Source organism: Cynoglossus semilaevis, chromosome 12 (genome assembly GCF_000523025.1).
Source record: "Cynoglossus semilaevis isolate Cse_v1.0 chromosome 12, Cse_v1.0, whole genome shotgun sequence".
NCBI lineage: Eukaryota > Metazoa > Chordata > Actinopteri > Pleuronectiformes > Cynoglossidae > Cynoglossus > Cynoglossus semilaevis.
This window is the reverse complement of record NC_024318.1, coordinates 5,867,989-5,879,865: the sequence shown is the minus strand read 5'-3', so window position 1 is coordinate 5,879,865 and position 11,877 is coordinate 5,867,989. Positions and strand designations below refer to the sequence as shown.

General features: G+C 43.0%; 2 protein-coding genes across 2 annotated transcripts in view; both read right to left on the bottom strand.

Moving 5' to 3' along the window:
• Window positions 1-6,708, bottom strand: part of znf318 (zinc finger protein 318) — a 9,482-nt gene extending 2,774 nt beyond the window's left edge. Inside the window, exons 1-11 of the mRNA XM_017037268.2 lie at window positions 6,292-6,708; window positions 5,483-5,592; window positions 4,743-5,322; window positions 3,042-4,233; window positions 2,772-2,893; window positions 2,537-2,636; window positions 2,139-2,446; window positions 1,406-1,591; window positions 1,209-1,302; window positions 641-759; window positions 7-504 (exon numbers count right to left, since the gene is read on the bottom strand). Coding sequence (XP_016892757.1) covers window positions 7-504; window positions 641-759; window positions 1,209-1,302; window positions 1,406-1,591; window positions 2,139-2,446; window positions 2,537-2,636; window positions 2,772-2,893; window positions 3,042-4,233; window positions 4,743-5,322; window positions 5,483-5,592; window positions 6,292-6,531 — 3,549 coding nt within the window. The 5' untranslated portion in view covers window positions 6,532-6,708. The remainder of the gene's footprint in view (window positions 1-6; window positions 505-640; window positions 760-1,208; window positions 1,303-1,405; window positions 1,592-2,138; window positions 2,447-2,536; window positions 2,637-2,771; window positions 2,894-3,041; window positions 4,234-4,742; window positions 5,323-5,482; window positions 5,593-6,291) is intronic.
• A 1,085-nt stretch (window positions 6,709-7,793) lies between these two features.
• LOC103387183 (uncharacterized) lies at window positions 7,794-11,871 on the bottom strand. The gene is made up of 3 exons (XM_025060774.1): window positions 11,423-11,871; window positions 11,135-11,210; window positions 7,794-8,553 (listed from the first exon to the last, which is right to left on the bottom strand). The coding sequence occupies exons 1-3, from the start codon at window positions 11,591-11,593 to the stop codon at window positions 7,928-7,930; spliced, it is 873 nt and encodes a 290-aa protein (XP_024916542.1). The 5' UTR covers window positions 11,594-11,871; the 3' UTR covers window positions 7,794-7,927.
• Between the last annotated feature and the right edge of the window lie 6 nt (window positions 11,872-11,877).

Genomic DNA, 11,877 nt, shown 5'->3' with positions numbered 1-11,877 from the left:
GTCATATCTGGATTTAAAATCGTAACGTTTGCCATATTTATAACTGTCCTCATTTGTATATTTGGATTGGTCATACTTGTTATCACTGCTCTTGTGATATCTGAAGTGAGAGTCATCATGTTTGCTGTGTCTGTGTCGGTCGCTTCTCTCCTCATCCTGTTGTTTGTAGCTGTATTTGTCATCCTTCTTACTGCCTTTGTAACTCTCATCCTTCTCCTTGTTACTGTAGGACGGCCTCTCGTCCTCCTTCTTGCTGTGCTTTGCCTTGTCCTCTTTCTCCACTTCTTCAGTTTTTACTCTGATTTTTTCCTCATTGTCGTTATCATCTTTCTTCTTCTCCTTGTCCTTCTTCTCTTTTTTGTGTTTGGTCTTTTCCTCTTTGTCTTTGCTGCCCTTTTCATCATCCTCATGTTTGCGTTTCTTTCCACTTGCATCAACAGTCAGTCCGGCCTGTCGATCCAAGTTCCTCCTTTGTTCATACAGGGGATTCTCGTACATTTGTTTCTGAGTGAATCATACAGAAAGAGTTCATTATTTGCCTGACAACATTTTTTTTACTGAAAGTGAGAAACTGCATCAAAGGCGAATCTTTGACACATTTGGCACAAGGGGGCGCTAATACGAGTAAACTATCCTGTACCTTGTATTTCTCATTGTGAGTGTGCGTGGTGACGTGCTCCTCAGCACAGATAGCATCTCCATAAAACTCTCGACACAGCAGACAGAAAAATCCTCTGACTGGCAACAGGAACTCTGAACCTGCAGCAAGACACACACGCACCGCCCGTTGAACCAACAGGTGGCACTAAAACAGACTGTCAATCATGTTTACCTGATGCTGTCTCCATTTTTACAACCTGTCAGGACAGAATACTGTTAAGAGGAGAACTTTGGTAAAATTCTGAATATATGCTGTAGTGAGATTTTTTCCCCCCTGAATATATGCTGTAGTGAGATTTTTTTTTTCCCCGAGCAGCAGTTACAGGCTTGTTACTCGTCTGGCGAAGACAAAAGAGAAATAAAAATGTTGGGACGGGAGTGTCCTCTTGTTTCCATGAGTCTGCAACATTTTCATTAAGAGACAGAAACGGTGAATCCACACTGAGCTCCACCTGGAACACAGTCATTGGAGCTCAGACCATGTAATCACACTAAGAGCATTGGTATGATGATGACACATGAGGAATTGTTGCAGCAGTGACAGTTACCTTTGGCCGGTTTGGTCATTTTCTCCTCTGTCGACGGGTTCTTGTTGACTTCTGTTGGGGTGGAAGCCCACGGTCTGTTGTAAGGATCTAGAGTCTACAAAAAAATAAGTATATAAATGGAACGCCTTATATATGAACTAACAATAAACCAAAAACAAAGAAATTAAAAATGGATGCAAATTCATACAAAGACAAACCTTCCTGTGTGTTTTGCTGTGCAAGTGTGTAAAAAAGTCAAACATGGAACCAGAGGTGACGTTACAGTTTTTGCACCAGTGGTTTCCTGCGTCGTAATATTCAAATGGCTCTGGAGTCGCAGGTGATTCTTCAACAGGTGGTTTCTTTTTATCTGCAGCAGGTAAATCTGCAAAAGCTTCAGGGATCTGTTGAAAAAGAAAAATGAAGCGGAGTGAACATTGAAATAAAACAAAATGCAAATCTGAAACATAAAGCGACGGTTTCTTACTGTAGGAGCGTCTCAGTGGGGAACGTTAAACAACAAAAGGCAATCAACTACTGCTACATGGTTCGTTTATCAGTTAAATGATTAACATACTTTACCAACAAAAATGTGTGGTTAAGGCACTCGGGGAAAAAAAACTTTTAATATCTAACGTGTCCAAATAACTAAAACGATAATTTAAGTCAACTCTAAAACACTTATGAATAACATTTTAACTTTAATCTCAAACAATTGAATCATCTGATTTACCAGTTATCACAAAATAGAAAACAAACAGGCAAAACCTCGTTGATTATTGTTTCATCTTACTCTTAGAACTGAGTAAAAAAAAAGGCAAAGACAAAGATACTGTTCAGAGGAATTAGCCCCAAAAACAACGCATGCTCTTCATCTAAACTTATTGTTCACGGTGGTCCCTAGCTATTAATAACAAACCGTAACGTTACCTACTCCTGAAGTGTTTCTACCTTTAACTTTGTGCTGTTAGATGACTGTTGCCGCTCAGGGCTCCTCTCTTCGTGATTCTTTGCCGGTGGTAGAAACTCCGTCTTCTGATCCTCGGCAGGTTTGCTGGCCTTGCGAGGCCGATCTGACGGGTTAAGTCCTAGAATGAGTGCAACCTTTTCTATCTCGCTGCGCTTTCTCTCTGCGGCCTCGTGCTCCTTGCGCAGGTTGGAGATCTGTGTCATGACGTCCTCCTGCAGACGGCTGATCTCCTGCAGTAGTGGGTCTTTGTGGCCCTCCTTCTCACGACGCTTCTTCCTCAAGAGTTCACCTGAAACATCAAAAAGCACCATTGAAGTCCCTGGGTGGGAGTGGGGGTGGTGGTGGTGGGGGGATCATGCACTTCTGGGTCCCTACGTACCTTGCTGCTTCCTCAGTTGCTCCAGCTCCTTTATCAGGTATTCCTTCTTCTTCATCCTGATCTCTCGTTCCTGCTTCAGCTTCTCTCTCTCCTCCAGGACCTGAACATAAGCAGCTTCCTGTTTTACCTTTGAACTCCATACCTGCTGCTTCTGATGCCCGATGTGGAGGTCATACCACATAATACAAACATCTCGGTGTCAGAAACCAATCAAACCTTTGAATAAAACCTTTACCTTTTGTCTCTGGCTCTCATTGTTCTGCTCGTCAGAAGCTTTCTGTTCATGGCTGCTGAGTTTGGCTTCGTTCTTCTCACTGGTCTGAGCAGACGTCTTCACTGACCCTGGAGAAGAAAACCCTAGTAAGAATAAGATGGGATTTCAACAAGCACATTTGGCATCACGTTACTAGCACAAAAAAAATCAACCCCTAGTTGCAAGTCACATTCCTGCAAGATTTGCAGAGCTGTAATGTCTCTTATTATTTTTTAAGTCACTGGTACTGACCTTTGATGCCTGACTCAGGGCCACGGCTGTAGTAGGGTTGGGTGGGGGGGTGGATGTCAGGGCCTGTAGCTGGGGGCAGGCTCATGTTGTGGGGCGGATACATAGGTGGCCACTGCTGCTGCGCCATGTAAGGCATGTAGGTTCCGTACTGACCATAACCTGGAGGAGGGTAGTTGGGCGGCATTATCCCATGCGTCTGTGGTGGGGGGTAAGAAGGTACGGTGACCCCAGGGTGAGGGGGGTAGCCCATTGGGTCAGAGGTTGTCTGTTGTTGGTCCTTGAGCGTTGGTGGAACGGCAGCTGGCTGCTCGGCCTTCGTCTCACTCGTGTCTTTGATGGACCTGGTTATAGACAGCTTTTTGGGGCCATCTTCACTGCTCCAACTGCCCCCCTTCTTGTTACGCCCTCTGCTGCGACTCCTGCTGCTGCTGCTGCTGCTCGAGCTGCTGCTCCTACTCCGCCGCCTGCGGTTTCCACTGCCCTCAGAACTATCAGAGGAGAACTGCCGGCGACGTGTGGGTGTCTTTGGAGGTTTGTTTCCATGGAGACGTTCCTTGGTCCTGGCAGCTATCTTGCTAATCTCAGTAACACCCAGGTCAAGGCCAATAGTCTTCAGCAGCTCCTGGATCTTGTCATACTCCATCTGTCCCTCTGAGTCAGTAGCACTAGTTGAATTTGCCACCTGGACCACAATTTTCTGCTTGAGGCCACTGGAGGGCTGGCTCACATACCTGACGTCCGACTCGGCCAAAGCAGCTGGGGCCTGGTGATGTGTCAGGACTCCCTGAGGGTGGCTGTATGTCTGCTCGTAGGGAGCCTGTGCTGCCGGGTATTCTCCATACAGGTTATCCTCGGTAACAGTTCCAAAAACATCCAGACTGCCGTGATGTACGGCCGGCTCAGACAGCGGCTGAGGTTTGGCCTCTTCAGAATCTCCATAGAGAAATTTCTCCTCGTCGTCGATGTCATCCACCGGCTTCACTTGCGGCTTGGCCCCTGCTCCTCCCATCAGATTCAGGATTTCTTTGATCTCTGCATCAAAACCGGGACGTTGAGCCATTTGAGGGTCAGACCGTAGCTCTGACAGCACGGACGCCATCATATGAGGCTCCATGCCTTTCATGGCCTGCATCAGCTGATCAGCTAGCCGGGACATGTTGCTGCTATCAAGTGTTCGAGGAGAGTCCGTGCTCTGGAAGAGATAAATAAGCAAAGGTTCAGAGAGGTCGTGAGAGAAGTTGTATCTCAGCCTTTTTGCTTGGTTCTTAGAACACAGCTACAGTCAAAAGTGAATTTATAAAAGTTCATGCCTAAACCCTAAAGGAACTATCTGTAAACTTGAGCATCAAATAGACTGACAGACTGAACTCTGTACAGAATAGAGTCGCTTGTCATTACACATGTATAATGAGTCAATAGTTCTGATGCTGCAGTCCCAAGTGAAGACAAGCCGTGCTCTAATGGCTTCAAAAGTAAGTGTTTGCACAAATGTTTTTCTCACATTGCCTCACATTATATCATCAATGAGCATTTTCTCGAAAATATCTTCACTTTCACCTGAGACCTTAGCCTCATGAGCCTATGCACAAACTAAACTGCTTCTGAATCCAGCTGAGAGGTTCTAGTCTTCTTTTGGACCAGCTATGGCTAATATCAACACCGTTCATTTGTTATGCATTTATTTCATGGTGAGTATCGTACTTTAATCGATGGCGAATCCTCCGAGTCGTTGCGTTTCTTTAGAATAGATTTTGTCGGCTGACTCAGCATTTCCTCCATCTCTTTTCTGCGTCGTGCTGTCTCCAGCTCTTTGAAATATTTTTTGTGCGTGCCGCTGCCGCTGCTGGAGCTCGAGCTGCTGGAGCTCCTACTCCTGTGACGGCTTTTACTCCGGCCACGGCTCCCTGCTCTGCTAAAGCCTTTGCTCCTTCCTCTGGACCTGGACCTGGAACGGGACCTGGACCACGACCTGGATTTAGATCGAGACATGCTGGCGCGGTGACTTCTCGCCCGGCTCCTGCTTTGGCCTCTGTCTGCAGTCCGACTTCGGCTGCGATGTCGACTCTTGCTCCGCCCTCGACTTTTAGCACGGCTGCGGTCTTGATGTGGACTCTGACTACGATGCTGACTTCGGCTTCTTCCTCGACTTTTTGCACGGCTGCGGTTTGGACTATGGCTCCTGCTGCGCTGTCTACTCTTGCTTCTTCCACGGCTCCTGGCACGGCTGTGGACTGGACTGCGAGCCCTGCTGCCCTCACACTCAGGTCGAACAGGGAAGCCTCTGTGAAGAAATAGGACAGTGTTCAGTCAAATGTACAAATCTAAGGATTTACATACAAATTCCTAAATTGTTAACATGACACTGTGACTCACCGCCTGCATTTACTATCAAAGGTGACAAAAAAAAAGGTCCTTTGCAGATTTTAATTTTCTAAACGTACCTGTCATGACTAGATGTGGGAGCAGAGCCAGGCTGGGCATTCAACTCATTGCCAACAGTGATGACCAGGTTGTGATCGTGGGGTAGAGGTCGGCGTGCTGACGGTGACCCCTGGTCAGAAAACAGGATAGTTTTATGTGAAGACATTTCTATCTAAAAGTCTGCATACTTGGTGCCTCCAAGGGGCAGCTTGTTGCAGTACATCTGCTGTCAACACGAGAATTTCTCCAGTGTGGATTCAAAAAAGTTTATTTATTGGCACGAGAATTTCTCCAGTGTGGATTCAAGTTTATTTATTGATTCTTTTTTTGTTGTGTTTGAGCAAAAATAAGGTCAGGTTAATCTACGAGATTTCATTCTTCAAAGAAAGTATATGTTACATTTTCTAAAACTGGGAAAACATTTCTCTATTTTATGTTTGTGTGTCAACTCCTGTAACAGTGATACTATAAAATTGTGTATGTCAACGTCTTTGTTCCGCTAAGGTTTTGTCTCAAGGCAAAATAACACTTAACCTAACATGTTAAGTTTGTCTACGATACAAATCTACGATTTAAAGTTCATTAAAAAGCAAAACACAACGTTAGAAAATACGTCGACCACTGCCATAATAATTGATAACACAGCTTCTGACAATAAACTCTAAGGTCGAATTTTCAGTCACCGTTTATTTTTTAACTAACCCCTAATCTGCAACTGCGTTGGTATGACAAGTAAACTGGATAAATTGTTTGGGTTTTAATGAGATTTGGTTTACAAATGTAAACACTGCATCACACATAGATTGATGAAGCCCAAACAATCGCTCACCTCTCTCCGCTGACCACCCGACCACTCGTGCCTTAGAGGGCTAGCGGCCTTGGGGGAAGGGTACCTCCGGTGCGGCGGTGAGCGGCGGTAAGAATCTACGTGACCATAGCGTTCATGCTGATACGGAGGTTTAGATCCGCTCCGGTCAGCTCCGTACTTGCCCGGCGGGTAAGGCCGCGTTTCTCGGCCTTCAAACTGTAGCGGGTAGCCTCCTCTTTGTGGAGGCCGACCACGGTACATGTCTCCAGCTCCAGCAGCTCCCCACGGCGAATCGCGTTCGTTACAGAAAGCGTAGGTTTATGTTTTCTTAAAAAGAAAAATAGACGTTTATTTGGTTCTCTTGTTTTCCTAAGAACCCTAAAAATGAACGTGTGTGTTGTGTAGTGTTGTGGTGGAGTGATACTTCTTCGTCTGACATAGAAAGGTAGGACTTAGGCTGCTGCTGCTGCCCTCCACAGGGACACTACGCTACTGCAGCCATTTACACATGTGATGGCGATACGCAGCACCTTTCATGCTTTGTCCTATACTTGACTGGCCCATGAAACGCAACAATCAAAAATTGAAATAAATCCAATAAGATGAGAAAATCTGGATAGACTCTAGAACAAAAACCCCAAACAACGGGATCATTTAAATCCTGGCAGGACAAATCAGAAATCACATTTGCTCATGGAACCATAATATTGGAATACACATTTTGTTTTTGAATCAAATATTTTTTATTTTATTTTTTGTTGTCAACATTCATTCATTGCATATGCTTGTTGCACAGATATATATGAATTTTTATTATGATGAATTATCCCCCCAGCTGAAGAATTGAATACCATCATAACTGTTTATTGAATATACATCGTTTCTGTGGTTTTATACAAGGCTAAAATGTGCCAAGAAGATACAGTTGTTTACTGGAAGTAGTGTGTCGTTAGGAAGACTGTACAACAAAGGATTCCGAAGACTTATCAGTGTTCACCTGAATTCTTCCGATGCTATGTCTTCAATGCAAGACTTATCAGTGTTCACCTGAATTCTGGAAGAGAAACTGCAGAGAAAAGAAGAGACTCACCTGGTTGGCAGGCAGCTGATGTGTCTGAAGAATCAAAACATTCTTTTGCAGTTGTTTCGTGAGCGCCTTTTTCAAATCAGTATAGTCCCGGTATTTATCTGATAAGTTAATTAATATGGTTAATTCCAATTGAATGCTTGGGGAAAATGTATACATCATAGAATTACAGTACATAGAGTCATTCAATATAATCAAGTTCAACACAAATGAGCAAAAGTAACAGTAAAGCTTGACCACTCATTGCCAACAACAAAACAGCTGCAGTTGAAGTTCTTCAGGTACAGTTGACCATCTCAAAGTTTCTTCCTTCACCTTTATTCCCTGCTTCATGCTATTGACAAGTGAGATACATTTGGAGAACATTGATAAACCAGTTTAAATTCAGTCAAAAGTTTCGACAACAGTAACATTAGTAACGACCCAGAGACCCGGGTTTAATGAGGATGCTAGATTTATTGTTTAACTTCAAAGAGACAATTCTCAGGTACGGTTCAACAAAAATTGAAGCTATAACTACAAAATAATGAACACTTACTTTCATTACCCAATCACCAAAAAAGAAAGAACTTAAAAAATACCATGATGACTTCTCTCAGACCCCTTATCCATCTGCCACTTCTCCAGAAAATCTTGAAGATTGAGGTTGAAGATGTCAATGCCTTTAGGCGACAGATGAACACCGTCAGCCCCATACAGACCAGTGTTTGTGCCACAACGAATATTATCATGGGTAAGCGAGGTACCGCCGAGCTCTGAGATGATGCAATGGATTCTGCGATTCACAGTGGTTCGGACCAGATCAACTTCATGGTTGTCAGCCGAATGACGCCACACCCTCCGAGGAAGGATGTTGGACCACACCAGGACACACTTAGGGAAAATGCTCCTTATGGCGGTCAGATCCTTTTTGACTGAGGCCAACAGGTTGGTGGGACTATCTGTGCTAAGGTCATTGCCACCCAAGTGAATGATCAGTACGTCTGGGCTGGGCCAGGTGTTCTTCAGCTGGTGGAGTTGGGGCAGCAGCTGGGACCATGCCATCCCCTGAATTCCCTTCCACCACAAGGTGACTTTGTTTAGGTCCATGCCCTGCTGCATACCTACCTCTGGAGACTTTGCTCTTGATTCAGCCCAGTAAACCAGAGAATGACCACAGATCCAAATGTTCTTCTGTTCACTGCTTGCTGACTTTCCTAGAAATAAGAAAAAATACACTTACAAAGGAAGGTGCAAAATGTTAAAGTCTGTCCATAATGAAACCAGCCAGTTTCTCAAAATTAGTGTCAATTGTCGGTCTGCCGAAAGTTTACTAATGTTAACATTTGCGACATGATGTAAATAAAACTAGTTAATGAAAAGTTCTAATATCTCTGCTCAGTAATAGAAGTAACATTAACAACATCCATTTAACATACATAAATCAAACCAATAATCGCTGAAAACATTAATTAGAATGTAAAAAATAAACATGATCCGCATACATTCACAATTGGAAAGTAAATAATAGTAGAAAAGTTCTTATTTTTAACCGTTAATCACAATACAACCTCAAATCGTATCGATCTATTTGTAATGTCAGAAAACCGACCCAGTTCGTAATTACTCTTGCATCTAAACAAACACAAAAAGCATCTAGTTATTTCAATTATTTAATAAACATCTCCATCTTTCCCTGTTTACTGTTGCAACTGTAAAATTCTAGTTAAAGTAGTCACTTGATTTCTCTTTACCTGTTACAGAACTGGAATCTGGACCCTTTTTTTTTACATAGTCGAGAACTTCACTTCCGGCCATTCACCTTCACGTGCAGCTCTCCTTCACCACCACAATGTGGCGACAGAGATGAACAAGTACTTTGCAACTGGCGCTTCGGTTATAGGTTCGCGTAAAAAATAGACGAAGAGCCAATCAAATGGGAGTTGGTCGTGATGATGGATTACACCGTTCTGGTTGTATAAGCCAGTAGATTTTCACAAGTATCTGAATTTTGCTATTTTGCGGAGTTGACACTTTGACACAAACTTAAAAAAAAAAAAATTCAAAGAAATACACACACGACTGAAGTTGACAACGACGGTTAATTTAGTGTTACGTTTTTAACATGTTATTACGGGATAATAATGCCATGCCATGTTGAAGACAGACTAGCAGTGGGTAGCCTCTGAAAATACTAAATCTGAGAATACCTGTACTCTAGCTTTCTGAGCTATCGTTGCACACCTGACGTTAGACGACATTAGCATAGATCTGACACAGGAGAATAAGAACGAAGAAGGAAACCTAAGGTCTTGTCAACGCAAACAACGCGAAACGGCACAAACGGGCAATTTCTACTGGATTCGTAGCGACACTAGTTTCGCTCCGTGTTTGCGTTCATACTGCACAGTAATGCGCATTAACTCGTGTCGGCTTCCTGAGACTAATGGGACCTATTCATTTTACCATACTAGGTAAACTTGAACCCGCAGAACATTCTGGTATGATTGATAAAGTTAGATAGTTAGACTACAAAACATTCAGATGTTTAGGTCCCAATAAAAGCTACAGAAACACTGAAAGGGGAACACGCTAAGACCTAACAATTGCCAACACTTGTTATAACGTCTAAACGGATCCGTTAGCTTATTGTTAAGCTTCGATAATGTGTAGCATTCTCGCAGAACAACAAAAAATGAGAACGTGACTTACCCTCAACGGCTCAACTAGAACATGGAGGACCAATGGGAATGTTCTTAAGTTTTCGTGTACACATAAATAAATCGACAGTGTAGTCACGGGAGAAGCCGACTCTTAACTTGTAGATACAAATCTCTTAAGCAGCATTAAGTTTTCCAAAACTTAAATGGAAATTGTATTGAAGTACGTTTACACTTGCTTTAACATCGCAAAACTCTACACTCTATACACTGAGCTCCCTAACTTCCTGCAAAAACGAAACTACTTTAAAATGTGAAATTCACATTGGGGAAAAAAGCAATTGTTTCTGTAAGGAACAGTGATGCGGTAGCACACAAAGGTTAAAACCTAGACAGACTGCATTATGGATAATAACAATTTCTTGGCCTTACTTGTCTCTTCTGACTGTTCTTGGCATGATGTTGTGGCTACAGCTCATAAAGAAAGTACCTTAATTTAATTAAAATAGTGGCACCTTTATTATATATCCTAATTAATATTGTTTTCTTAAGCCCTAGATACCAGAGATGTTACATGTAGAGGGAAAACAATTACTCTGTCTTCTTTTCTTGATCCCTGGAACTGCAGAGACGGGGGAGCCATGGAAGCTAAAGAATGACCCGGAAAAGATCCACGATGCCAGGACAACTCTAAAGACTTTGCATCGAATTGCTGCTACAGCTGTGATTACGCACGACATCCTACCACAGCTAGGCGAACGGAAGCGGTGGTCTTTTTCTTGGAAACAAAAATGCTGGAATCTAGGAATGGATTACTGGTAAAGCAGTACTACTATAGCAATTGAAAGGTCTCTAGAAGTATGCAAATGAGATCTAGCTGATTAAACCTATATTCTGTAACAAAGTAACAATTCTTCTACACAGATTCTATATAAGTTACCTCCAAAATACCTGCTACAGGTAAAGAAGAAAACAATAAAAACATTTACATATCGTTTGTCTAAAATGACCCTTCTGTAAAAAGCATGCTGTAATTGTAAGAGTAAAACTGTACTTTGGAATTACCCAAATATTACGCTTAAGGGCTTCAAAATAATACGTTTGCCTAAAAGATTCAATGAGGAAGAAAATGGAATACCTGGAGCCACAGTGGAATCTTTTTTACGGAGCAGGATCTCCTGGTACTGCTGATCCCTCTGGTTGTACAAATCCAGCTGAAAAACCAATGTATAAACACAGAAGCCAGGGTATAAGATCGACTGTGTTTAATTTAAGGTCAATTTATATTATAACAATATAATAATAAATTCTTCTTTTTTAAGACAACAAAATACTTATAACAATATAATAATAAATTCTTCTATCTTCTTTTTTAAGACAACAAAATACTGTTGGAGGCTATGCTATAACAACAGGGTGGCCGTACCTTCTCCTTCTGCTTTGCCATGACATCCTCATCTGTTTCTGCTTTGTTCTGAGCAGCGGACATTGCTGGATTCTCTGCAGGTAAATTGAACTGGACCGACTTCACAGGCTTCACAGAAGGCTGCACTGCCAGACTCTTAACAGTCTCTATGACCTGAAGACATCGGGCCATGGTTGTAGAGATAGATGCTTGGTCACTGCTTACAGGGCCTGAAGCGGCAGGTGTCTGTGTCACAATGGTGCTGGTGACGTGAGGTGATGAACTGGTTTCAGGAGCTTGTGTCACAGTTAGCTGACCAACAAACGGCAGGGCTGTTTCAGTTAAACATGACTGTGCAGCAGGACGTTGTGATGGGGGTCCAGAAGGTGGCCCCGAAGGATGCTGGCCAGGATGTCGTGAAGGAGGCCCAGGAGGACAGCCAAATCTCTGCAAGGTTTTGTCAAGTGCTGGGGCTT

Excerpts from the sequence above, each read along its gene's own strand:
- LOC103387183 (XM_025060774.1), bottom strand. The coding sequence starts at position 11,593 with ATGGCCCGATGTCTTCAGGTCATAGAGACTGTTAAGAGTCTGGCAGTG. Across the intron at positions 11,211-11,422 it reads TGGCAAAGCAGAAGGAGAAG|CTGGATTTGTACAACCAGAG; the intron begins GTACGGCCACCC and ends TTGGTTTTTCAG. Across the intron at positions 8,554-11,134 it reads AGATTCCACTGTGGCTCCAG|GAAAGTCAGCAAGCAGTGAA; the intron begins GTATTCCATTTT and ends TCTTATTTCTAG.